This window comes from Littorina saxatilis, linkage group LG17 (assembly GCF_037325665.1).
Source record: "Littorina saxatilis isolate snail1 linkage group LG17, US_GU_Lsax_2.0, whole genome shotgun sequence".
Classification (NCBI taxonomy): Eukaryota; Metazoa; Mollusca; class Gastropoda; order Littorinimorpha; family Littorinidae; genus Littorina; species Littorina saxatilis.
Genome location: NC_090261.1, coordinates 13,605,172 through 13,633,124, shown reverse-complemented (window position 1 = coordinate 13,633,124; position 27,953 = coordinate 13,605,172). Strand labels below are relative to the sequence as shown.

At 43.5% G+C, this 27,953-nt stretch overlaps 1 protein-coding gene, 1 long non-coding RNA gene and 1 other non-coding gene across 3 annotated transcripts in view; all 3 read left to right on the top strand.

The window, feature by feature from the left end:
- LOC138952687 (lysosomal-trafficking regulator-like) overlaps window positions 1-27,953 on the top strand; it is a 109,208-nt gene that overhangs the window by 28,153 nt on the left and 53,102 nt on the right. The window contains exons 17-29 of the mRNA XM_070324385.1: window positions 1,829-2,006; window positions 3,248-3,444; window positions 4,148-4,402; window positions 5,685-5,885; window positions 6,117-6,398; window positions 8,073-8,271; window positions 13,076-13,189; window positions 13,780-14,565; window positions 21,349-21,491; window positions 23,038-23,207; window positions 23,688-23,817; window positions 24,243-24,343; window positions 24,833-24,922. Coding sequence (XP_070180486.1) covers window positions 1,829-2,006; window positions 3,248-3,444; window positions 4,148-4,402; window positions 5,685-5,885; window positions 6,117-6,398; window positions 8,073-8,271; window positions 13,076-13,189; window positions 13,780-14,565; window positions 21,349-21,491; window positions 23,038-23,207; window positions 23,688-23,817; window positions 24,243-24,343; window positions 24,833-24,922 — 2,846 coding nt within the window. The remainder of the gene's footprint in view (window positions 1-1,828; window positions 2,007-3,247; window positions 3,445-4,147; window positions 4,403-5,684; window positions 5,886-6,116; window positions 6,399-8,072; window positions 8,272-13,075; window positions 13,190-13,779; window positions 14,566-21,348; window positions 21,492-23,037; window positions 23,208-23,687; window positions 23,818-24,242; window positions 24,344-24,832; window positions 24,923-27,953) is intronic.
- Window positions 16,075-19,627, top strand: LOC138952826 (uncharacterized). The gene is made up of 2 exons (XR_011451432.1): window positions 16,075-16,757; window positions 17,908-19,627. It is a non-coding gene; the product is annotated as an uncharacterized lncRNA (long non-coding RNA).
- On the top strand, window positions 27,199-27,317 carry LOC138954035 (5S ribosomal RNA). The gene has a single exon (XR_011451702.1). It is a non-coding gene; the product is annotated as a 5S ribosomal RNA (ribosomal RNA).

Sequence of the window (27,953 nt, the reverse complement as noted above, 5' to 3'; positions counted from 1 at the left end):
TTTTGATTAGTGCTTTTGTGAACAAGAAACACTTTACAAGTGGCTCTATCCCATCTCCCCCCTTTCCCCTATCCCATCTCCCCCCTTTCCCTCGTCGCGATATAACCTTCGTGGTTGAAAACGACGTTAAACACCAGATAAAGAAAGAAAGATGAAGAAGGCCATGATCTTTTGTGGGATGTTTAACACTGATGAGTTCGTGCCTCACCCCTTGACCCCTGCCAAGGAAAACCGATGTTGCCGCTGTTGTTTTTGCTGTGTCATTTTTGTATGATATGGATACCAAACTTCCCTTTTTTTTTATGACGATTCCACTTTTTCGTGAATTCATACATTTCCGAGAGTGTGCTCAGATTTGCCTCAAATTGTACTGTTCTGACTGTAAATTTCAACATTTTTCTGGACCCCTCTAGAATGTTAGGGATTTCTACTTTTTTTTTTGGTGGAAGCCCTGTCTTCCCTTTTTGACTCACATGCGAAGCAAAAGTGAGTCTATGTACTCACCCGAGTCGTCCGTCCGTCCGTCCGTCCGTCCGTCCGTCCGTCCGTCCGGAAAACTTTAACGTTGGATATTTCTTGGACACTATTCAGTCTATCAGTACCAAATTTGGCAAGATGGTGTATGATGACAAGGCCCCAAAAAACATACATAGCATCTTGACCTTGCTTCAAGGTCAAGGTCGCAGGGGCCATAAATGTTGCCTAAAAAACAGCTATTTTTCACATTTTTCCCATTTTCTCTGAAGTTTTTGAGATTCAATACCTCACCTATATATGATATATAGGGCAAAGTAAGCCCCATCTTTTGATACCAGTTTGGTTTACCTTGCTTCAAGGTCAAGGTCACAGGAGCTCTTCAAAGTTGGATTGTATACATATTTTGAAGTGACCTTGACCCTGAACTATGGAAGATAACTGTTTCAAACTTAAAAATTATGTGGGGCACATGTTATGCTTTCATCATGAGACACATTTGGTCACATATGATCAAGGTCAAGGTCACTTTGACCCTTATGAAATGTGACCAAAATAAGGTAGTGAACCACTAAAAGTGACCATATCTCATGGTAGAAAGAGCCAATAAGCACCATTGTACTTCCTATGTCTTGAATTAACAGCTTTGTGTTGCATGACCTTGGATGACCTTGACCTTGGGTCAAGGTCACATGTATTTTGGTAGGAAAAATGTGTAAAGCATGTGAGTCGTATGGGCTTTGCCCTTCTTGGTTTTTTTCTTTTTTTTTTCGCGTGACTATTTAACCCACTTGCACACCTGATTACCTGCGTGTGGCATGTTGTACAGCTGTCGGTGTGTGTGGACGGCCACCTGTAGAAGGAGGTAGTGATGGACCACCCGGCCAGCATGTGGCACTGCCCCGTGTCCAACGCCACCCCCTCCCTCCCTCCACTTTACCAGTGCTTTCACACACCTGCTTACCTGTGTGGCATGTTGTGCAGCTGTCTGTGCGTGTGGACAGTCATCTGGAAAAGGAGGTAGTGCTGGACCACCCGGCCAGCATGTGGCATTGCCCCGTGTCCAACGCCACCCCCTCCCTCCCTCCCTCCCTTCCTGATCACTTGTGTTGTGCAGCTATCTGTGTGTGTGGACTGCCCCGTGTCCAACGCCACCCCCTCCCTCCCTCCACTTTACCAGTGCTTTCACACACCTGCTTACCTGTGTGGCATGTTGTGCAGCTGTCGGTGCGTGTGGACAGGCACCTGGAGAAGGAGGTAGTGATGGACCACCCAGCCAGCATGTGGCACTGCCCTGTGTCCAACGCCACCCCCTCCCTACCTGCTTTCACACCTGATCACTTGTGTTGTGCAGCTGTCAGTGCGTGTGGACAGGCACCTGGAAAAGGAGGTAGTGATGGACCACCCGGCAAGCATGTGGCACTGCCCTGTTTCCAACGCCACACCCTCCCTCCACCTGGGGCACACCGCCGGACTCAAGGACAGGCAGCGCTTGGGACAGTTCAATCTGGGCCCTGTCCTTCTCTTCTCAGGTAGTTCCCCATGCTGTTGTCAATTACGGTCTATGATGCTATGGTAATATGGGTTGTATTTGTTACCGTAGTGTTTTTCTACAGTAATCTTAATTTGACGTGATGGGTAAAGCATGTTCTCCTCTTCTCAGGTAATTCTATATGCAGTAGTCTTTTACGGTCAACGATGATACAGTTATATGGGTTTCATTTTGTAGTGATAGAATTTTTCTACAGTTATCTTTCGTCTGAATCCATTCGTGTGGATCATATGTTTGTGTCTTCCAACCTATGCCTTAGAAAACAACAACCTGAGTGTCAGATGCTCCTGTATTCTCACCCGCAGAATGTGGCGTTCACAGTCATAGCATATAGCATAGGTACACTTTATTTTAAAGAAAATCTGTCGGATGTCGTCTGTCATATGAGCGTTGCTGCGTTGAGCTGTCGTTATGCGCCATACATGGCCCAGCTCATCCGGCTTCAGCGTGTTTTTATATCGGAGTGATCCTTCTCCTAGACTGGTGGCTTTACAGGGCTGTCGAGTCCAGTCTACCCGGCTATTTGGCCATAGCTGGCTGGTTTGTTTATCTGAGGTGACCTTCCCCAGGGCTAGAACTTAAAATGCGGCTCTTGTTCGCATGATGCTCCCGTCATTGGACACCTGGGGTATTTCTTGAGTGTAACAGTGCCACCTGTTACCCCGCCCCATCCTGTTGGAAGCACCGCCAGTTGGTCCGCGACTGCTTATTCGTCCTGGCAAGCCTGGCTTATTTCGCAGCTAACCTCCATATCTGAAGGCCATTACACTATCCGCCACCTGTGAACGCGCCTGGTTGGGGGTGGTCGCCCCTACTGTCCCAGGATCTGTCGGATGAAAATTGAAATATCAGCTGTTTGTAAATTGAAATATCAGCTGTTAGTTGTGGCTGGTTGCTGAATTTTTGTCTGGTATGGTTTTTATTTTGACTGATAAAGTACTGGTTATCACAGTCTCAGTGTGAGTGAATGAGAAGAAGAAGAAGAAGAAGACAGTCTCTGTATTGTGAAAGTTGCTAATCACCTTGCTGAAATATGCGACCTTGCTGATTAAGCAGTAGTCATTTGCACAGTCTCTTTGCCATCAACACTGCCTAGTGTATGACTGACAATGCAATTTGACAACAAATGTGCCCCCCCTCTCCCAGCCTCTTATTTTTTCTCATTCCTATACTTTGATTGAACATCAGTGATACTAACTTGCACATGCTGTGCTATCACAGACAGCAGCCTGAGTCACGAGTGGTGGTTCCACCTGTTCGCGCTGGGCCCCACAGTGGCGGGGCTGGGCAGGTGTGACTGCGGCTTCCCCCAGGTGAGCTACGCAGGGCTGCTACACAGGGCTGTGCTGAGAGACTCCCTGCTGAACCATGACGTGCTGGCCGGCTCGGCCCCTGTACCTGACATGGAGAAAGCTCTGGTAAGTACTGATTCCAGTGTACACATTTCTTTACAGTCTCTGTGTATAGTATTTCCAGGATACAGCAAAGTTTGAAAAAACGGGGGTGTCATTTTACCAGGGTATAGGAAAGTTTGCAAAAACTGGAGAGTCATTTTACCAGGATATAGGACAGTTTGCAAAAACTGGAAGGTCATTTTACCAGGATATAAGAAAGTTTGCAAAAACTGGAGGGTCATTTTACCAGGATTGGAAAGTTTGCAAAAACTGGAGTCATTTTACCAGTATATAGGACAGTTTGCAAAAACTGGAGGATCATTTTCCTGGGAAAGCTGGTAAATATTAGGGGTGGTGGAAAAGTTTGGGATTTTAGAAGTTTTACTCAGCAGAACATTTTGTAAAGTCAGTAAATCAGATCTAGAAAATATTCATGAAAATGAAAGCAGTGAAGATGTTCCCAACAGTGGGTACAATCATGTACGAGTACCGAGGATGATAACTCAATCTAAGGGTTAAGTGCATGAAAACAGAACATACTAACTATTTTTCTCATGGATTTTGAATTTTGTTTCAAGTGTTTTGAACTTGACATCTGAAAGAGCATCAGTTAATGCATAAAAACAGAACCTTTTTAATATTTTTTACATGATTTTTAAATTTTGTTTCAAGTGTTTTGAATTTGAAATTTGAAGTGTTATGAATGTTTCTGCTTTGTTTTGATCAGATGACACAGGTGCTGTACTTCGACCCTGAAAACTGGAGGAGCTACTGCAGGTTCGGCCAACCCACTGAACGCAACAACGCATCACTGCTGGGTCTCGTCCCCTCGGCGTCGACGTCACAAGCTTTGCTGGGCCAGCGCCCTCTGGAGTGCAGCAGTAGCGTCAGCGGAGAGATGCGGTTGATGAAACACGTCAACCTGCCGCAAGCGCTGGAACAGCTCGGTGGCGTGCAGGCACTGCTTTTCCTTGTTGCTAAGGTGTGTGATTCATTGTTGCTAAGGTGTGTGATTTCCTTGTTGCTATGGTGTGTGATTCCTTGTTGCTAAGGTGTGTGATTCCTTGTTGCTAAGGTGTGTGATTCCTTGTTGCTAAGGTGTGTGATTCATTGTTGCTAGGGTGTGTGATTCTTTGTTGCTAAGGTTTGTTGCTGTTGGTTGTTGGAGATGGCTGCTTTTGTTTCCGTCTCGTTCGAGCCTTCAAAACATATCAGAGTTGTCAAAATATTGAGTCCAGTTATAATCGGAGCACTTGAGATGCTTTGAGGGTGGTTATGTTGAAAAGATTGATTTGGTGTAGTTTTTGTGTGAAATTGTATCTTTAAGTGAGGTGTTAAGCAGAGGAACTGTTCTGTCAATCAGTCCTTTTTCCCCTCTACAGAAGGAACCACACTTCTGCCTTCCCTTGTGATTTTGACACAGTTTTCCCCAAGACATTGTAGATAGAATTCATCACCTTCACTTTTCAAACTTCTTCTTCTTCTGCGTTCGTGGGCTGAAACTCCCACATACACTCGTGTTTTTTGCACGAGTGGAATTTTACGTGTATGACCGTTTTTTACCCCGCCATTCAGGCAGCCATACGCCGTTTTCGGAGGAAGCATACTGGGTATTTTCGTGTTTCTCTAACCCACCGAACTCTGACATGGATTACAGGATCTTTTTCGTGCGCACTTGGTCTTGTGCTTGCGTGTACACACGGGGTTTTTTCGGACACCGAGGAGAGTCTGCACACAAAGTTGACTCTGAGAAATAAATCTCTCGCCGAACGTGGGGACGAACTCACGCTGACAGCGGCCAACTGGATACAAATCCAGCGCGCTACCGACTGAGCTACATCCCTGCCACGACTTTTCAAACAATACATCAATCAGGTGGACCTAAGAAGATGTTAAGGCAAAACAAAACAAAAGTGTTTGTTTAGGGTAACCAAACCGACCCTATTATTTTCCACCGACCCTTCATTTCTAAAATAAACAACAACAAAAAACTTTTGGCACATTTTGCGAACCATTCCGAGACTAAGGGAAGAGTTTGTGACAAAATAGTGTTTGAGATGTTTTTATATCATTATGAGGTCAACTAAATTTTTAAAAAAAACACTTCCTACCCACCCTATTTTTGTAGGTCACGTTACCTTAAACCAACATTTTTTGTGTGTTTTGGCCTAAACTTCCTCAGTCAGTATTTCATCCAAAATGTGTTACTTTGCAGGTGGTGGATTCCTCAGTCAGTATTTCATCCAAAATGTGTTACTTTGCAGGTGGTGGAGGAGAGTGGGCACCTGAAGAAGGGAGGGGGAGTGAAGGAGCTGGGGGTGCAGAGCAAGGCGGTACACTTGTTGCTGACCTTGCTGCATCGCTTCCCCCCTCTCTCCGTCACCTTCACACACATGCAGGGCTACGAGATGATGGCCGTCGTGCTACGATCGTCCAGAGCTCACGTCAGCCATTCTCTGGTCAAGGTAGGTACATTGCTTGACAGCACGATTGCACCACTACTGTTTAGATGTTCCTCTGGTTGTTTGCGGTTTTCAGACTTTGGTGCTCACATTCAATGCATTTCTGAAGAGATTCTTAAGTTGAATCTTTAATGTAATTTAAAGATTGATTTGTATTGGCGGTGATGTTAGGTTAGATCCTAATAGTTAAGTTGAAGTGACGTATTCGAAAGAAAAATGTATGCCTCTCTCCAGGTGCTGTTTGATGCCGCCACAACCGAGAGCGTCTTCAAAGTGGACGGGCTGACGGGCCGACTTCTCTTACGCTCCGGTTCGGAGAGCGTCATCTGCAACATCGCCATAGTGACGCACCTGCTGCTTTGCTGGCACGTGTGGCAGCAGGCTGAGCACAGCCTGATGGAGCTCATCCTGTCGGCCCTGGTGGTGCTCGTACGCACAGATCACCCCCATCAGGCCTTCAACGTCAGGCAGCTGCAAGCTGCTGGGGTGGTCAAATTGCTGTTTAATATGTATCTGGTGAGTTGGATGCGGAAGAAAGTACAGTGAAACCCCCTTTTAAGACCTCCAAACATTTGGGAAAATTAGGTCTTAAAAAGGGGGGAGTCTGAAAATAAAGGTCAATTTACAGAGGTTCTGGAAACTGAAAAAGTAATCGAAAAATCAAAGGGGAGAGGAGGGCGGGGATGTAGCTCAGTCGGTAGCGCGCTGGATTTGTATCCAGTTGGCCGCTGTCAGCGTGAGTTCGTCCCCACGTTCGGCGAGAGATTTATTTCTCAGAGTCAACTTTGTGTGCAGACTCTCCTCGGTGTCCGAACACCCCCCCGTGTGTACACGCAAGCACAAGACCAAGTGCGCAACGAAAAAGATCCTGTAATCCATGTCAGAGTTCGGTGGGTTATAGAAACACGAAAATACCCAGCATGCTTCCTCCGAAAGCGGCGTATGGCTGCCTAAATGGCGGGGTAAAAAACAGTCATACACGTAAAATTCCACTCGTGCAAAAAAACACGAGTGTACGTGGGAGTTTCAGCCCATGAACGCAGAAGAAGAAGAAGAAGAAGAAAGGGGAGAGGTCTTTAATTGGGGGGTCTTGAAAGGGGGTTCCACTGTATGTAAACGTCCTCCAGAGTTTGTGCTGGTCCACACAAATCACCATCACCAGGCCTTTAAACTCAGGGACCTGCAAGGGGTGCTGGGGTGGTAACATTGCTGTTTCTTCTTCTTCTTCTGCGTTCATGGGCTGAAACTCCCACGTACACTCGTGTTTTTTTGCACGAGGGGAATTTTACGTGTATGACCGTTTTTTACCCCGCCATTTAGGCAGCCATACGCCGTTTTTGGAGGAAGCATGCTGGGTATTTTCGTGTGTCTCTAACCCACCGAACTCTGACATGGATTACAGGATCTTTTTCGTTGCGCACTTGGTCTTGTGCTTGCGTGTACACACGGGGGGGTGTTCAGACACCGAGGAGAGTCTGCATAAAAGTTGACTCTGAGAAATAAATCTCTCGCCGAACGTGGGGACGAACTCACGCTGACAGCGGCCAACTGGATACAAATCCAGCGCGCTACCGATTGAGCTACATCCCCGCCCACATTGCTGTTTAATATGTACCTGGTGAGTTCGATGCGGAAGAAAGTATGTAAGAGTCCTCTCCAGTATAGAGTGTGTGCACAAAGATCACCTTCACCAGGCTTTCAATGCCAGACAGCTGCAAGCCGCTGGAGTGGTGATAATGATGTTTAATGTGTATCTGCTGAGTGTCATACAAAAAAACCACCATTAAATCCCTGTGCAATTGGCAAATAAGTCAAGGAGATCTGGAAGTAAAACTTCTCTTCTGGTAAGTGGGGTGAACAAGACAATCTGAAACAAGTAGAGACACAAAGATAGAGAGGGAAATAGAAAGAAAGGGTGGGGGTGGTGTGGGGGATGTGGGTAGAGGGAGATAAGGTGGAAGCTACGTGGAAGCTTCGTTTCAATGTGAGAAAAGGAAAGATCTACAGTTCAGTTCCAGAACCTAAGAGGTTGGATGGGAAAATGTAAGTGAGCTGGATGGTTTTGTTTGCATTACAAATGTTTGTCATTTACTCAACGTTTGTCATTTACTCAACGTTTGTTTTGTATACATCAGTTCATTGTTCACACCTGCTCCTTTAATAAAATAGATGCACACATGTATATTTCAGGAGCGCATCCAGGAAGACATGCCGGCGCTGTCGGGTGTGTGCGGTCGCCACGTGGCAGCCATTGTGGCCAGCGTGGTTGGATCGCCGCCAGACCTGGCCCTCCTGGCCAGCATCACCGACTTTCTGCTACAGCTCCACCCCCCAACCACACGCTTCATCAACTACACGCCCTCTGCCTTCTACCTGCACCCTCTGTGGTGTGAGTATTGCTTGGTTGTCTTGTCTTGTCTTGTCTTGTCTTGTCTTGTCTTGTCTTGACTTGACTTGACTTGACTTGACTTGACTTGTCTTGTCTTGTCTTGTCTTGACTTGACTTGACTTGACTTGACTTGACTTGACTTGTCTTGTTTTGTTTTGTCTTGTTTTGTCTTGTCTTGTCTTGTCTTGTCTTGTCTTGTCTTGCCTTGTCTTGCCTTTCCTTGCCTTGCCTTGCCTTGCCTTGCCTTGCCTTGCCTTGCCTTGCAATCTGTGTTTGTGTAGCAGTATATATCCTCTTATCTGATGGGGGGGAGGAAAGGGAGGTATAGGAGGAGGAGGAGAATTATGACAAGAGTTATGACAATGTTTAAGGGGGGACAGGGTAGGCAAGCACTTTTTTTTTTTATTTTGGAAACAGCTTGCTGCTTGTTTGATTTTTGCAAGCAGAATAACCTAATTAAGGGAAACCATTTTAAATTTTGAGTGAAAAGCAATTTTTGGGGGTTTTATTCACCAAAATGTGAGAAAAACGTTATAAAATGTGCTTTTTTTAAAATGTTGCAGTTTGTGAACCAGTGCATGTTTTGATCCAATTTTTCTTCTTTGCAGCAATATGTTTGTGTTTAATAATTCTGTGTATCGAAAAGCATTTCTAAGCAATATATTATTTTAATTTAGCATTTTCAGTTACCGGTTCAGTTTTGATAAGAAAAATACATGAAATCCTAACTGTCAGACTCATAAAACCCCAACCAATGCACTGAACTCTTATTCCATACACAGAACTGATGCTGTACAACTCATAAACAACATATACAAAAACTGAACAAATCCATCAAGCCTTTCAAAAGTTGCAACATTTTAATTGTAGCGTTTTGTCTGAAAATTACATTCAGAGAAAACAGCATTTTAAAGATTTGAACCAGTACATAAAAAAACCAGTAGCACAGTGCACCCTGAATTCATATGTTTTTATCAGAATGACCACTTTACTATGTAGGGAAAAGGATTTGACAATCAAATTATCAGGATTTTTTTTATATACATCATATGAAAACAGCCATCTTTGTTTGTACCGATATGAAAACATGAATCAGAACCAAACTGTCAGACTCATAAAAACCCAACCAATGCACTTAACTCTTATTCCATACACAAAACTGACGCTTTACAAATCATAAACAACATAAACAAAAATGAAACAAATCCATCAAGCCATTCAAAAGTTGCAACATTTTAATTACAGATGTTTGTCTGAAAATTACATTCAGAGAAAACAGCATTTGAAAGATTCCAACCAGTACCTCAAACTAGTAGCACAGTGCAGCCTGAATTGATATGTTTTTATAAGAATAACCACTTTACTATGATGGGGAAATGATTTGACGATCAAATTATCCAGACTTTTTTTACAAAATCATTTGAAAACTCATCTATGTTAGTGCAGATATGAATCAAAACGAAACTGTCGGACTCATAAAAACACAAGGAATCCACTGTATTCTTATTCCATGCACAGAAATGGTGCTTCACAAATCATAAACAACATATACAAAATTGGAACAAATCCATCTTGCCATTCAAAAGTTACAACATTTTAATTACCACATTTTGTCTCAAATTACATGTAGAGAAAACAGCATGTAAAAGAGTCTCACTAGTACCCCGGTAAACTAGTACCACAGTAGAGCTTGAATTAATGGGGTGGTTTTTTTTTTTAACCAGAATAACACTTTAACTATGAAGGGGAAATGATTTGATAATCAAATTATCAGATTTTTTTTATTTAAAAAAAAATTATATGAAAACATTAAAAAAGTCAATTATCTGTGTTTGTGCTGATATGAAAATATTGATCAGAACCAAACTGTCAGACTCATAAAAACCCAACGGATGCACTGATTTCTTATTCCATTGCATAGAAATGATGCTTCACAAATCATCAACAACATTACATAATTATATATACACAAATGGAACAAAGCTATCAAGCCATTCAAAAGTTGCAACATTTTAATTACAGTATTTCTGTGCTCAATCCTAACACTGCAGCAAATTTCTGTAAAGCTGAATGTCCCTTTCCATGTACCAACTTGGTCATACGCGGATTATTTAAAATGCAACTTGACCACCCGAAGCGTTGCAAACACCGGGAGAAGAGTAAACAACTGCAGACTTGAATGGACACTCATATGCACTCCAGATGCAGGGCCTGTGCAAATCCTTGGGCTGATGCATCACCTTCTTTCATAATCAGACTGCTATCAGACAAGCATTCAGTACAGGATATAAACCTTTCAGCAATAGATTGAGCTGATCAATGTTGACAAAAGCCCAACACATGTCAGCGGAGTGACGTTGCACAGTACCAGTATCCATATCTGCTTGTGATGGGTCAGAAGATGGCAAAGTATCTGTATCTTCTTATGGTTGGTCAGAAGATGGCAAAGCTGATGTTTCTGCTGTGGAAGAGGGTAGTTCCGGTTTAGCAAACTTTTCCATCAGGTCAATCTTTCTCCTCGCTGCCACCACAGGAGGACTGGCTCTCCCCTTGCTCCAACCTAATAAATACACAAACACTGATTTAATATTTGATACAACTGTCCATGGTTTTTGTTTGTAATAAGCTGCAAATTTTAAGACTCAATATAAACGTCAACAAGTGCTTGTACTTTATTTTGCAAATGACCATGTTACATGGGGTGTACCTCAACTTTTTGGCTAGGCTGGTAAATCAGAAATCCCAATCAGCCCCCAACCACTGAACCAGGCGGGTTTTCTTACAACCACCTCAGCGGCTCGTACCCACATATGTCGGTTGACGAACACACACACACACACACACACACACACAAAAGACATTCATTAATTGGCCCCTATCACAAAATGTACATGTCAAGTTTACTATGGGATTTGAGTAACCACACAATCACATACACACAGGAACTAATACTGAAACTAGCTGAATTATTTTCTTTCTTTCTTTCTTTCTTTTCATATTTTTCTTTTAAAATTAATTTATTTCATCACACTTGCTATGTATTTGCTTGTTTCTTGTCTGTTGTCTGTTTTGTGTGTGTGTGTGTGTGTGTGTTCTGTGTGTGTGTATACATTTTCAGATTTCCTAAACCTAGCACTGTTTGCAGGTGATCTTTATGCTTTTGATTCATGAGTTGCATCCCCAGTCCTTTAGTTTAACTCTTTTTTTTTCTTTGGTGAAGTAAATTGGATCTATTTTTTTTATTTCTTAGTTAATGGAAAAGATTTGACAACAATATTGCTGTCAATGATAGGTTGGTCAGCCATGCTGGTGTAAACCAATCCTTTAGAATTAGAGAGCGCTCTCTAGTAGGGTACTTATTTTCCTACGGTCAATGACCAGAAACAGAAACTGTGTCAGTCGTACATCGCTCAGATGCTGCTTCTCAGTTTGACCCCAGACAAAGAATACTGATGACATGTTACACCATAGTAAGCTCTCAAGGACTGGCCAGCGAAGAACAATAAAATAGGGGTTGTGAAGACGATATCACAGAGATGATCGAGGGAGGGAGGGGGGGGGGCGGTGTGCGGCGGCGGCATGGTCAGTAAATTGGATCAAGAAACCCGCAAAATACTTCAGACACAAACTGTTTATCATTTACCTGCAAACCCTAACACATTCTTACAACAACAACAACATAACGATGTGCAATAAATCACGTTGTCAAACAAACAAGATCGAAAAGAGAAAGAAGCAAAACCCACCTCGTCGAGTCAAGAATCTTAGAATGTCGTCTGCTCAAATACGATCATGTTGGTTCATTTCGGAGTGTTGTTACTTCCTTCTACTGTTCGCTGCTTCTGGTTCATCTTTCTCTGATATTTCTTTCCACTATGCCGAACATTTCCAATGTTAGGGTTGTTCTCCGCAGCTCAAAACTTTGAAAAATGCTGCTGAATCGGTGAAAACGTCATGGATTTGTTGACACCGGGGGACTGATAAGTTGTCTACTGCGCTTGCGCCAAATGCCTTTGACCTACATATATTTGCATATATTAATTCCGGGGTTTCGGTTGGAACGGATTCTCTCTCTTTGTGCCTATGTCAACGGAAATTCCCCAACGGTGATGACGTCATCTTGAAGAACGGAAATTTCCACACAGTTTGAACAGCGAAGGGTCATGTCATGTGCGCACATTTACCAGCACGGAGTATCCAAAGTTGACCATTTTTTCGATTTTTTTGATAAAACACAGACAAAAACAACAAAACATCGGTTTGAAAATGGTTTTATTTACATGAATACATGTCTAAAATGACAAAAGCAGATTATTGAATACATTCCAGGATGTTCAAAGGTGTGAAAAATGCAACAACCCCAAAAAGGTGTATGAGACCAAAAATAACTCATTTTGCCTACCCGGTCTGCCCTTAATATGTACCAGATAATCTATGATCACTTTCATGGGTATTTTGTGAACACAATATTTCACCACAATGAAAGGCTTTGTCTAGATGCAGACAACTTTATTTCAACTTTAACTCCAGAGACATTAGTGTTCAGTGGAACACCCCTTCTAAGACCTAGCAAGATCTGAGAAAATCAAGTCTGAATGGAGGTAAACATTTAGGGGCTATGAACACAAAATTGAAAAATCAAGTTGTTGAAAGGGGGTAGTCTTAAATTTGGGGGGGGAGGGGCATGTCTTAAAAGGGAGGTCCCTTTTAGCTTCCAGCAAAAGCTTGATATCCAATGTAAGAAGCTAATAGTTATACCTTTCACTTGAAAGTGATTGTTGACATGTGTGTGTGTGTGTGACAGTATCAGGAGAAGAGCCAGTGGCAGGCACAACCAAAGTACCGTCCAGGAAAGGCGGCAACAACAAAGGAGAGAAAGTGAAACAGGTGGCCAGTCCTTTTTCAACCTCAGACCAAGGTAAGGAGCAGCAGTGTTATGTCAGCCATGCTAATCTAAACAACGAAGTGACTGTGGTAAGATGAACAAAGTTCATAATTGCGAAAATTCGTAATCGTCTTGTGTCGTCTTTGTATTGGTGAGTACAGTAATCCTTTGTTTTTTAACTTTTTTCAGCCATGCTAGTCATTGGTATTGATACTCAGAACTTGAAATGACGGATCATCATGGCATAGGTTTGGTCATTGACCCACTGAATTTCTGACATGCCTGTCAAGTATGGAGTAGATTGGCTCTTAGATTTTCAAAATGGTGTGGTTATGGATTGTTATCTGGCCAATTTTTTAGTTGACTCTGAGCTGATTCCTGGCTACTGTAAGTATCAGTACTATGGTAGTAGATCACATGATAATGGTTTACATTCCTAGCTTGACATTATCCAGTTGGGGGGGGGGGGGTGGATGTTGGACGCAGTAAGTTAAGGGTCCCAACAGTACCTTTACCCAGGGGATTCTCCTACATTGCACTGGGCTCTGGCCACTTGTTCGGTTTGAAAACACTTCAAAAACTTACCGGTCAAGACTCATGCATTGTATGTGTGAATGTTACAGACACAGAGATGGAAGTGGTACAGTTCCACTCCCAGCAAGACATCTCCAGTGAGACATGCTGGGATAGCATGGAGGGATCGGAAAACACTGAAAACGAGCTGGCGATCGACGAAGTCAACCGACCCGCTTCCTCTCCTCACTACCCCCTCCTGGAAGCCACAACCGACACCCCCACTCGCAGCTTTTGTCTGCAAGGGAGCTCGGAGAGCAGTGACGGATTCACTCAGTCCGGCATAGTAACGTCCGATGTTGCAGACATCATTAACGAGAACAATCAGGCTGCTGTACAGACCAGTGAGAGTGTAGATCTCTCCACACAAACCTCAGGGAACCAACAGATAATGAGGCAAAATTCGAAAAACAAAAGTAACAGGAGTAGTACTTCGACTCAAAGAAGCCTTGTGCTGGAAAGTTCCAGACTAGAGCAGACGTCAAGTCCGCGGGGAGTTGGAACGGAAGATGAAGAACCATGGAGTGACAGTGTGGAGAAAATACAAGAAGCTTTTGCAGATGCTGGCCTCAGCAGTGGTGAAGACTCAGAATCGGATAAAAGTTCTTTGTCCTCAGAGGGACGTCACGGTGCTGTTGGAAACTCGGTAGAGCAAGACTCGACAGACCAGGAAGATGTGAGAGATAGTACAACTCTGTCAGACAGCAGTCAGCAGGTGAGAGCGTCACTCACGGAGCAGGTAGAGGAAGCCAGTCGGTCGTCTTCACCATCGTCTGTGACGCATGAACGGCCAGGCACACCGGGAGACCAGGAAGGACTGGAAACTCTCTGCTTGTGTAAGTATGGTTCAGTTCTCATACACCCACCCTGTGGAAGATCTTTCAAATTTGATTGTGTGAAACAATTTTTGTGCGTAAACAATTAGTGATATTTCTGTCTTTGAATTTTCTTTGCAAATTCAAGGTTTGGAATATAAAAATACCCTTCTTTCAACCCCAAAATCAGGGTTGGGTAATTGATGTCAACCCCCAAATCAGGGTTGGGTAATTGATGTCAACCCCAAAATCAGGGTTGGGTAATTGATGTCAACCCCAAAATCAGGGTTGGGTAATTGATGTCAACCCCAAAATCAGGGTTGGGTAATTGATGTCAACCACAAAATCAGGGTTGGGTAATTGATGTCAACCCCAAAATCAGGGTTGGGTAATTGATGTCAACCCCAAAATCAGGGTTGGGTAATCGATGTCAACCCCAAAATCAGGGTTGGGTAATCGATGTCAACCCCAAAATCAGGGTTGGGTAATTGATGTCAACCCCAAAATCAGGGTTGGGTAATTGATGTCAACCCCAAAATCAGGGTTGGGTAATTGATGTCAACCCCAAAATCAGGGTTGGGTAATTGATGTCAACCACAAATTAGAAACAACAAGTCGCGTAAGGCGAAAATACAATATTTAGTCAAGTAGCTGTCGAACTCACAGAATGAAACTGAACGCAATGCCATTTTACTCGTAGCATCGTCAGGCCACCGCTCATGGCAAAGGCAGTGAAATTGACAAGAAGAGCGGGGTAGTAGTTGCGCTAAGAAGGATAGCACGCTTTTCTGTACCTCTCTTTGTTTTAACTTTCTGAGCGTGTTTTTAATCCAAACATATCATATCTATATGTTTTTGGAATCAGGAACCGACAAGGAATAAGATGAAAGTGTTTTTAAATTGATTTGGACAATTTAATTTTGATAATAATTTTTATATATTTAATTTTCAGAGCTTGTTTTTAATCCGAATATAACCCTGTAGGGGCGACCACCCCCAACCAGGCGCGTTCACAGGTGGCGGATAGTGTGATGGCCTTCAGATATGGAGGTTAGCTGCGAAATAAGCCAGGCTTGCCAGGACGAATAAGCAGTCGCGGACCAACTGGCGGTGCTTCCAACAGGAGGGGGCGGGGTAACAGGTGGCACTGTTACACCCAAGAAATACCCCAGGTGTCCAATGACGGGAGCATCATGCGAACAAGAGCCGCATTTTAAGTTCTAGCCCTGGGGAAGGTCACCTCAGATAAACAAACCAGCCAGCTATGGCCAAATAGCCGGGTAGACTGGACTCGACAGCCCTGTAAAGCCACCAGTCTAGGAGAAGGATCACTCCGATATAAAAACACGCTGAAGCCGGATGAGCTGGGCCATGTATGGCGCATAACGACAGCTCAACGCATCAACGCTCATATGACAGACGACATCCGAATATAACATATTTATATGTTTTTGGAATCAGCAAATGATGGAGAATAAGATAAACGTAAATTTGGATCGTTTTATAAATTTTTATTTTTTTTTACAATTTTCCGATATTTAAGGGCAGACCGGGTAGGCAAAATGAGTTATTTTTGGTCTCATACACCTTTTTGGGGTTGTTGCATTTTTCACACCTTTGAACATCCTGGAATGCATTCAATAATCTGCTTTTGTCATTTTAGACATGTATTCATGTAAATAAAACCATTTTCAAACCGATGTTTTGTTGTTTTTGTCTGTGTTTTATCAAAAAAATCGAAAAAATGGTCAACTTTGGATACTCCGTGCTGGTAAATGTGCGCACATGACATGACCCTTCGCTGTTCAAACTGTGTGGAAATTTCCGTTCTTCAAGATGACGTCATCACCGTTGGGGAATTTCCGTTGACATAGACACAAAGAGAGAGAATCCGTTCCAACCGAAACCCCGGAATTAATATATGCAAATATATGTAGGTCAAAGGCATTTGGCGCAAGCGCAGTAGACAACTTATCAGTCCCCCGGTGTCAACAAATCCATGACGTTTTCACCGATTCAGCAGCATTTTTCAAAGACTGTTTTGAGCTGCGGAGAACAACCCTAACATTGGAAATGTTCGGCATAGTGGCAAGAAATATCAGAGAAAGATGAACCAGCAGCAGCGAACAGTAGAAGGAAGTAACAACACTCCGAAATGAACCAACATTATCGTATTGAAGCAGACGACATTCTAAGATTCTTGACTCGAAGAGGTGGGTTTTGCTTCTTTCTCTTTTCGATCTTGTTTGTTTGACAACGTGATTTATTGCACATTGTTATGTTGTTGTTGTTGTAAGAATGTGTTAGGGTTTGCAGGTAAATGATAAACAGTTTGTGTCTGAAGTATTGTGCGTGTTTCTTGCCGCCGCACCCCCCCCCCCCCCCTCCCTCCCTCCCTCGATCATCTCTGTGATATCGTCTTCACAACCCCTATTTTATTGTTCTTCGCTGGCCAGTCCTTGAGAGCTTACTATGGTGTAACATGTCATCATTATTCTTTGTCTGGGGTCAAACTGAGAAGCAGCATCTGAGCGATGTACGACTGACACAGTTTCTGTTTCTGGTCATTGACCGTAGGAAAATAAGTACCCTACTAGAGAGCGTTCTCTAATTCTAAAGGATTGGTTTACACCAGCATGGCTGACCAACCTATCATTGACAGCAATATTGTTGTCAAATCTTTTCCATTAACTAAGGAATAAAAAATAGATCCAATTTACTTCACCAAAGAAAAAGAAAGAGTTAAACTAAAGGACTGGGGATTCAACTCATGAATCAAAAGCATAAAGATCACCTGCAAACAGTGCTAGGTTTAGGAAATCTGAAAATGTATACACACACACAGAACACACACACACACACACAAAACAGACAACAGACAAGAAACAAGCAAATACATAGCAAGTGTGATGAAATAAATTAATTTTAAAAGAAAAATATGAAAAGAAAGAAAGAAAGAAAGAAAATAATTCAGCTAGTTTCAGTATTAGTTCTTGTGTGTATGTGATTGTGTGGTTACTCAAATCCCATAGTAAACTTGACATGTAAATTTTGTGATTGGGGCCAATTAATGAATGTCTTTTGTGTGTGTGTGTGTGTTCGTCAACCGACATATATGGGTACGAGCCGCTGAGGTGGTTGTAAGAAAACCCGCCTGGTTCAGTGGTTGGGGGCTGATTGGGATTTCTGATTTACCGGCCTAGCCAAAAAGTTGAGGTACACCCCATGTAACATGGTCATTTGCAAAATAAAGTACAAGCACTTGTTGACGTTTATATTGAGTCTTAAATTTTGCAGCTTATTACAAACAAAAACCATGGACTGTTGTATCAAATATTAAATCAATGTTTGTGTATTTATTAGGTTGGAGCAAGGGGAGAGCCAGTCCTCCTGTGGTGGCAGCGAGGAGAAAGATTGACCTGATGGAAAAGTTTGCTAAACCGGAACTACCCTCTCCCACAGCAGAAACATCAGCTTTGCCATCTTCTGACCAACCATAAGAAGATACAGATACTTTGCCCTCTTCTGGCCCATCACAAGCAGATATGGATACTGGTACTGTGCAACGTCACTCCGCTGACATGTGTTGGGCTTTTGTCAACATTGATCAGCTCAATCTATTGCTGAAAGGTCTATATCCTGTACTGAATGCTTGTCTGATAGCAGTCTGATTATGAAAGAAGGTGATGCATCAGCCCAAGGATTTGCACAGGCCCTGCATCTGGAGTGCATATGAGTGTCCATTCAAGTCTGCAGTTGTTTACTCTTCTCCCGGTGTTTGCAACGCTTCGGGTGGTAAAGTTGCATTTTAAATAATCCGCGTATGACCATGTTGGTACATGGAAAGGGACATTCAGCTTTCAGAAATTTGCTGCAGTGTTAGGATTGAGCACAGAAATACTGTAATTAAAATGTTGCAACTTTTGAATGGCTTGATAGCTTTGTTCCATTTGTGTATATATAATTATGTAATGTTGTTGATGATTTGTGAAGCATCATTTCTATGCAATGGAATAAGAAATCAGTGCATCCGTTGGGTTTTTATGAGTCTGACAGTTTGGTTCTGATCAATATTTTCATATCAGCACAAACACAGATAATTGACTTTTTTAATGTTTTCATATGATTTTTTTTTAAATCAAAAAAATCTGATAATTTGATTATCAAATCATTTCCCCTTCATAGTTAAAGTGTTATTCTGGTTAAAAAAAACCACCCCATTAATTCAAGCTCTACTGTGGTACTAGTTTACCGGGGTACTAGTGAGACTCTTTTACATGCTGTTTTCTCTACATGTAATTTGAGACAAAATGTGGTAATTAAAATGTTGTAACTTTTGAATGGCAAGATGGATTTGTTCCAATTTTGTATATGTTGTTTATGATTTGTGAAGCACCATTTCTGTGCATGGAATAAGAATACAGTGGATTCCTTGTGTTTTTATGAGTCCGACAGTTTCGTTTTGATTCATATCTGCACTAACATAGATGAGTTTTCAAATGATTTTTTTTAAAAAGTCTGGATAATTTGATCGTCAAATCATTTCCCCATCATAGTAAAGTGGTTATTCTTATAAAAACATATCAATTCAGGCTGCACTGTGCTACTAGTTTGAGGTACTGGTTGGAATCTTTCAAATGCTGTTTTCTCTGAATGTAATTTTCAGACAAACATCTGTAATTAAAATGTTGCAACTTTTGAATGGCTTGATGGATTTGTTTCATTTTTGTTTATGTTGTTTATGATTTGTAAAGCGTCAGTTTTGTGTATGGAATAAGAGTTAAGTGCATTGGTTGGGTTTTTATGAGTCTGACAGTTTGGTTCTGATTCATGTTTTCATATCGGTACAAACAAAGATGGTTGTTTTCATATGATGTATATAAAAAAAATCCTGATAATTTGATTGTCAAATCCTTTTCCCTACATAGTAAAGTGGTCATTCTGATAAAAACATATGAATTCAGGGTGCACTGTGCTACTGGTTTTTTTATGTACTGGTTCAAATCTTTAAAATGCTGTTTTCTCTGAATGTAATTTTCAGACAAAACGCTACAATTAAAATGTTGCAACTTTTGAAAGGCTTGATGGATTTGTTCAGTTTTTGTATATGTTGTTTATGAGTTGTACAGCATCAGTTCTGTGTATGGAATAAGAGTTCAGTGCATTGGTTGGGTTTTTATGAGTCTGACAGTTAGGATTTCATGTATTTTTCTTATCAGAACTGAACCGGTAACTGAAAATGCTAAATTAAAATAATATATTGCTTAGAAATGCTTTTCGATACACAGAATTATTAAACACACACATATTGCTGCAAAGAAGAAAAATTGGATCAAAACATGCACTGGTTCACAAACTGCAACATTTTTAAAAAAGCACATTTTATAACGTTTTTCTCACATTTTGGTGAATAAAACCCCCCAAAATTGCTTTTCACTCAAAATTTAAAATGGTTTCCCTTAATTAGGTTATTCTGCTTGCAAAAATCAAACAAGCAGCAAGCTGTTTCAAAAAGAAAAAAAAAGTGCTTGCCTACCCTGTCCCCCCTTAATGACCAAAGTCATCTATTAATTTTTAAGTCACCAAGCTGAAATGCTTTACCGAAGTCCGGGCTTCGTCGAACATTACTTGACCAAAATTTCAACCAATTTGGTTGAAAAATGAGGGCGTGACAGTGCTGCCTCAACTTTCACGAAAAGCCGGATATGACGTCATCAAAGACATTTATCAAAAAAATGAAAAAAACGTTCGGGGATTTCATACCCTGGAACTCTCATGTCAAATTTCATAAAGATCGGTCCAGTAGTTTAGTCTGAATCGCTCTACACACACACACACACACACACACACGCACGCACATACACCACGACCCTCGTTTCGATTCCCCCTCGATGTTAAAATATTTAGTCAAAACTTGACTAAATATAAAAAGTAAGAAGGAAATTGAAACAGATAGACTGCTTACATTCCAAATCAGGAATACAAATCCGCAAGAAAGGTTATATGACTGGAACGTTTACTTCAGGACAAAGCAAAACATTGACACAAAGAAGAAAACTGACCAAAAACTGGACAGTTGCTTGTGTTACGCCAAAGTGTGTGCAGTAGTAGCAGCCAGGGTTATGTGGATTGGCCAGCATGAAACACACCAGTACCAAAAAGACAATTGCATGCTGATAGGCTTCCATTTGAATTGTCAAAGTTATCATCGTGGAGTGATTCCCGACCAAAGCCTTATTGAAGCCCAAACAATGGTAATCTGACTGATCACAGAATCTGTTTCATTCTAAACCCAACTTGATTGAATTAGTAAAGTAACTTGCTTATTACCTGTGAATGACAACTATAACTGTTGTAGTTTACCTGTGATTGACAACTGTTGCTTATTACCTGTGAATGACAACTAACTGTTGCTTATTACCTGTGAATGACAACTAACTGTTGCTTATTACCTGTGAATGACAACTAACTGTTGTAGTTTACCTGTGAATGACAACTAACTGTTGCTTATTACCTGTGAATGACAACTAACTGTTGCTTATTACCTGTGAATGACAACTAACTGCTGTAGTTTACCTGTGAATGACAACTAACTGTTGTAGTTTACCTGTGAAGGACAACTAACTGTTGCTTATTACCTGTGAATGACAACTAACTGCTGTAGTTTACCTGTGAATGACAACTAACTGTTGTAGTTTACCTGTGAATTACAACCAACTGTTGCGTATTACCTGTGAATGACAACTAACTGTTGTAGTTTACCAGTGAATTACAAGTAACTGTTGTTTATTACCTGTGTACCAGGTGTGCTGCAGTACGTGTGCAAGGTGGTGATGGAGCAGCCCCAGCATAGCATGGACGAGGTTTTCTGTCAGGTCATCAACCCTCGCGCCCTTCTCGTCCTTGCTCAGAGCTCCTCCGCACACATCCGCGTTGCCATCACACAGGTGGGGCCTTGTTTTCCTTGCTCAGAGCTCCTCCGCACACATCCGCGTTGCCATCACACAGGTGGGGCCTTGTTTTCCTTGCTCAGAGCTCCTCCGCACACATCCGCGTTGCCATCACACAGGTGGGGCCTTGTTTTCCTTGCTCAGAGCTCCTCCGCACACATCCGCGTTGCCATCACACAGGTGGGGCCTTGTTTTCCTTGCTCAGAGCTCCTCCGCACACATCCGCGTTGCCATCACACAGGTGGGGCCTTGTTTTCCTTGCTCAGAGCTCCTCCGCACACATCCGCGTTGCCATCACACAGGTGGGGCCTTGTTTTCCTTGCTCAGAGCTCCTCCGCACACATCCGCGTTGCCATCACACAGGTGGGGCCTTGTTTTCCTTGCTCAGAGCTCCTCCGCACACATCCGCGTTGCCATCACACAGGTGGGGCCTTGTTTTCCTTGCTCAGAGCTCCTCCGCACACATCCGCGTTGCCATCACACAGGTGGGGCCTTGTTTTCCTTGCTCAGAGCTCCTCCGCACACATCCGCGTTGCCATCACACAGGTGGGGCCTTGTTTTCCTTGCTCAGAGCTCCTCCGCACACATCCGCGTTGCCATCACACAGGTGGGGCCTTGTTTTCCTTGCTCAGAGCTCCTCCGCACACATCCGCGTTGCCATCACACAGGTGGGGCCTTGTTTTCCTTGCTCAGAGCTCCTCCGCACACATCCGCGTTGCCATCACACAGGTGGGGCCTTGTTTTCCTTGCTCAGAGCTCCTCCGCACACATCCGCGTTGCCATCACACAGGTGGGGCCTTGTTTTCCTTGCTGGGAGTTGTGCACCTTTCAGGCATTCACACTGAGCTTTGATATGTCTCAAGTTTTCTTGCTTGTCATGAAGGTTATTTCTGTATATGTCAGATGGTTTTTGGCTCACGTAAGTGTAGCCTATGCGATGATAAACTTTGTCTGTCTGTGCGTGCGTGCGTGCGTGCGTGCGTGTGTGTGTGATAGAAACTTTAACATTTCCGAGTCTATGGATAAAGCTCGCATAAGAAGATTACGTCTCGGTCAAAAGTGTTTGACGTGTGTGATAGAAACTATTTGAAGACGTCACATTATGACGTAAGAGGGTTAGACGTCATGCAAAGGAATTACTGAAAGTCTCGGTCATTGTTATTGTGAGCGGGCCGAGACTACTTGGCAGATCCAGGGTCTCGCTTTCTTGCACAGTTTCACCTATGCTTACTGTGTGTGTGTGTGTGTGTGTGTGTGTGTGTGTGTGTGTGTGTGTGTGTGTGTGTGTGTGTATGTGTGACGGAGTGATTGAGTTTGTGTTACTGTTTGTCGATTTCTTACGTGAGCCTTGAAGGCTTCGCCTCTTGTTGTTGTTCTTTTTCTTTGTGTTGTGTTCACAATAACTCACTGGTAACAGGTTTTAACTGCAGTGCATGTACCAGCCAGTAATGACAGATTTTGCACAAATGCACTGCTCGTTTTGCTGAATGAGAATCCTATTGGAAACGCCTTCAACGTTTATTATGTGGTTGTCATGTGACAGGTGGTGAGTGCGTACCTATGGCGAGCACCTGTGGAGATGCTAGACGAGTTTCTGAAGGAGGACGGGTTGTTCCTGCTGGCCAACCAGCTGAGTGCGTTCCCCGTGTGTCAGTCCCAGGTGGAGGCAGCCTTCTCTCTCATGCTGCAACACTCCTTCACCTTCCACGACCAGTCAGTGTACACTTCTTGATCATTTTCTTGAAGGCTTGACTGCTAAGGATAGACACAAAGCTGTAGCTGTAGCTACACATTTCTTTAAATAGTTTTATGTTCTTGAATCATTGGTGATGTGCAGATTTTAGTTTGCTGCTTTGATTTTGTCCGGAATATGAAAAGATATGGAAGGAGTTTACATTTTTCAAGATAACTTTATACTTTTTTCTGTTCAATTCAGTATTTTCTTGAGAAAGAAAACAGCATTTGTATGGAATGCTCAGAATCAGGCCAGCAAAAAAAGCTAGTGTCATTGGAAATTCAGTGTTCATTTGTTTCACTTGGTTTGGAAAAACAAGCATACGGTTGTAATTTTAAAGCCTACACAAATTTTTGATCTGTCACCAGCGTTAAATTTTTTTAAAGTTTTTGATTGAATCCTTTGCGATACATGGGTACAGGTGATGTGTACAGGTGTGTGTGTGTTTTGTGTGACAGCTACAGGGTGGGAGAACTGGGACAGGTAAACGAGCTACAACAGGTAGCACCAGTGCTTGTGTTGTCAATGTTGTGTCGCATCCTGCCCGACATCGCCCTCAGTCACAACACTCTCGGCGTCATCGCTCAGGTATGTCAACATTTTCAATCAATCAATCAATCAATCAATATGAGGCTTATATCGCGCGTATTCCGTGGGTACAGTTCTAAGCGCAGGGATTTATTATTTTTTATTTTTTTATTTTTATTTTATGCAATTTATATCGCGCACATATTCAAGGCGCAGGGATTTATTTATGCGCGACCACTACCGCACTATTCTGCATGGCTTGTCGATTTCACTGCCTTTGCCATGAGCGGTGGACTGACGAAACTACGAGTATGTGGTCTTGGTGAAAAAAGCAGTGCGTTCAGTTTCATTCTGTGAGGTCGACAGCTTGACTAAATGTTGTTCTTTCGCCTTACGCGACTTGTTTTTTGTTATTGCCCCCCACCCCTTGAACTAACTCACGGCGGTGTAGTATTTGACAATTCCTGCATTCATTTTGTGATCAGGTTGTGGAGCACACACCAGTGATGAGCAGCATACTGTTAGACCTGGGTCTCCCTGACGCTTTGTGCAACCTGCTCTACACCGCTCAGTGCTTCCACAGCAGGTACAACACTCTTTGTATTCTCAGGCATATTATCTTTTCTTTTCTCTGTGCTGAGAGCAAAGCCATTTTGGTCCAGTGTAACTTGTTTTAGTTTGAAACTGAAGAATAGTTCATAGGTTCTTGTGAACCCATCACAAAGACTGTCACATTTTAAGCCCACAGGGAAGATCAGAACTTTTAAACTTTTAAACTCATACTGAGCCTGGGCCACCCACAGACCCATTTTAACCAGCTCTACTCGCTGAACTTAAATCGTCCTAAAGGACCCAGTTCATGATTCGGAAGAAGAAGGAAGAACAATGGATAGAAGAAAGATTTTTCTGTAATAATTTTAGTCCGAAACTGTCTTTTCAAAATGTGATTGGCATAAGGAGAGAGACTTATTGCAGCTGTCTTTTTGCTTTGATGCATATCTGGAAAAACGGAGTCAGGCCAGACAATGTTGTTGAGTGTGTATCACATGCTGATGGTGAAGTGTGTGTTGTGCAGTGCCACAGACGTGGAAGGTATAGACAGCATTCAGCTGTTGTTACTGGATGTACAGAACATCTTCTGTCTGTTGGCTGTGGCTCATTTCAGGTAAGTAACCTTTTGCCTCAGTGTTTTCCTAGTTCTTGCTTAATTTGTAGTGACAGACTTGTGTCAGATGCAGTCAAACGTAGGTGCATGTGGCTTTGCCTGACGTTTTTTCTCTTCTGCATTCACGGGCTACAATTTTCTTGACTTTTAAGTGTATGGCCATTTTCCCCCTGCCATTTAGGTGGTTTTACGCTGTTATCGGGGGATGCCTGAAGTTGAAATTCCTTCAGTTTGATGAACCTTTAGACAGGAAATATGCCAGAGGAAAATAAAGTCCAGCACAAAAGAAGAGTGACTTACATTCAATGGCACCCCTGGGATTAAAGTTTTTCTTCAGGAGAGTAAATTTTATACGGCAGACAGTTATACTGTATCATTCGACCCACGTGGAAAGATTCTGCTTTTTGGGGGGAAAAGGGGGGGGGGGGGGGGGGGGGGATTTGAAAGTCCTATGAAATTTGCGCAAACCAGGCCAGGGCAAAATCTGTTGATGTGCATGCTGCAACAATATCTTGGCCACGAACGGTGCTCACCAGTTTGTTTTTTAAAAGCTGACACTCTTACGAAAGTATGTACTGTAGCAACATGATGAAAACATTCATTTTCTTGGCCGTTTCTCTTTTGTTAAAGAGTATATATATGTAATAATAATAATAATTGTCAGTAAGTACTGGTGTCACATGACTGATGTGAACCAGTTGATTGGCTAATGGCGATGCGCTAAAACTGTTAGCGCACTCTTGGAGTGCGCTAACTTTTCCACAGAGCGTATTCTTCCGCCCTTTGCCTAAGCGAGACTGTGCTCTTATCCTCAGAATTAATTAATGACATGTAGCTTATGTTCTCCACAATACCAAATGACCATAAATTCCCTGCTTCTCAATTAAAGCAGAAGTGTTTTGTTTTTTTCTGACAGATTGCATGTGCCTGTGCCACAGTGCTACTGATCCAAAATAGAAGCCGCTGTGTTTCATCTAATTTTCGCCGACTTGCATAGATTCTTCTCATATGCCGTGTTAGTGGCATGTAGCTTATCATCCACATTACCAAATGATGAGTTAGTATACAATTCCCAGCGGCTAGAAAACACAAGTGTTATTCCGATAACGTACCAGCCAGACCAGTTTGGAAGACTGACTCGATCGACTCTGTCATACGTAGCAGACTATGTACACTGAAATACGACTGCATCAGTTCAGTAAATGAATGGTTTCCGAATTATTATTTCAAGGCAAGAACAATCGTAATCGAAAACGTGTAGGGTTCAGAACGTTCTTACCATATATGTCAATATAACACTTACCTCGACAGTACTATTCTTGCACATTATCTATTATAGGCCGAAAAAATTGGACAAAACGCTGAGTGGGTACAACCATCTCCCATAACCATGCGCCACCGTGGATCCCAAGCACTGTCCGAGTGCTTCCCCCTTACAGGATGTAGGTGGCGCGTCCTCTTTCTTTTTTCGCGCGTGTCAGACCGGCTGTGTTTCTGCTACGCTCCCGGATTATTTTGGACTAAGAGGCTCCTTTTCTGTGTGGACTATCACCTGTTGGATTATTGTGTGTTATTCCACTTCTGGCTTGAGGCTACGTTGTGTTTCCTTCAACTTGTGCCTCCGTTTTTGTGTGGCGGACTCGGCGTGCCTCCCGTCCTACTTCGTGGTGACCGGTCGTCTGCTTCTCGTTTCGCCGCATTCACTTGAGTATTGACCTAAATTTTCTTTGAATTTTGTTAATTCTCGGTCTTTAAGGGTACGTACAGGGCGAGGTAGGATGTCTCGTCCTGTTTTGGGCTCTGGTTCTACGGAACCAGAGTCTGCCGGGGGCAACCCTTCTCCGGGCGCCCAGCGTCATGTTTTACGCACGGAGAAGGGGATCTTTCGGCGCTCCGACTCTCCCTCCCCAAACGCTTTGCGTTTGCGGCGAGGGAGGGCGGAGAAAGCCTGTTTGAGCAAGCTCAATGCGAGCTTGCTCAAACAGGCTGGGCTTGAGCCTGGGACTTCGGGCGGGGCTGCGCCGTCGAAGGTTCGGGGAAGGTCGAGGGGAAAGAAAAAGCTTCTTTCTCCTTCTCCTTCAGTGGAACAGGCTTCCCCCCCTTCGACGCCGTTGTCCGGCCCTCAGTCTCAGGCTTCAGCTCCTCCCGGTTTCAAGCCTGGGGGGAAGGTTTCCTTCTCCCCCCTGGCTCGAATCCGGGGGCAGGTCGATTCCCAACCCTCTTTGGGGGTTGGTGAATCCGATCTAGGGGCTACTGGAGAGACTCAGGTTTTGACAGCCAACGGCCATACCACGTTGAAAACACAGGTTCTCGTCCGACCACCGAAGTTAAGCAACGTCGGGCCCGGTTAGTACTTGGATGGGTGACCGCCTGGGAACACCGGGTGCAGTTGGCATTAAAATCTTCCTTTTCCGGTGCCTCTCCTGTGCCCTCCTCGGTTTCCACCGCTGTGGAAGCCAGGAGGGACACGGGTCCTCCTCTGAACTCCCTCGCTGGGTCGTCTGCTGCTGTTTTGACAGTAGTTTCGGCCTCCTGGGGGGGGGAGATCGGAGGAGATGACGGGGTCTCTGAATTCCCTCCCCGCTGGGGTTGGGATGCGAATTGACCCCGTTCAGGGCGGTCCTGTGGGGGCAGGGGTTTCAGGCTTCGTGCCTACGACCACTGCTACTACGGTTCCCTCTGACGTCCGTGTGACTGGTGGCTGTCCCTCTTGAAACGCTCCGGCCGACTAGTTACTGGACGTGGAGGTGTTCGACAGAACGTGGTACTTCTGTCGAATGGTCAGGGCGACGGGAACATTGTTTCTGTTGCTCAGACCGACACCTCCGACCGGACCGTCTTGACCCCACGCCATTCCTTAGCGTCTGGTGTTCGGGTGACGGATGGTCCGGACCAAGGGTCCGGAACGTTCCAGGCTTACGGGTCGGGATCGAACCGGACCCACGGGTCCCGACTGGACTTGACCTCCGGGTTTGGTCCGGACGGGACCCATGGTACGGGACCGTACCGGACCTTAGGGTCCGGTGCGGGA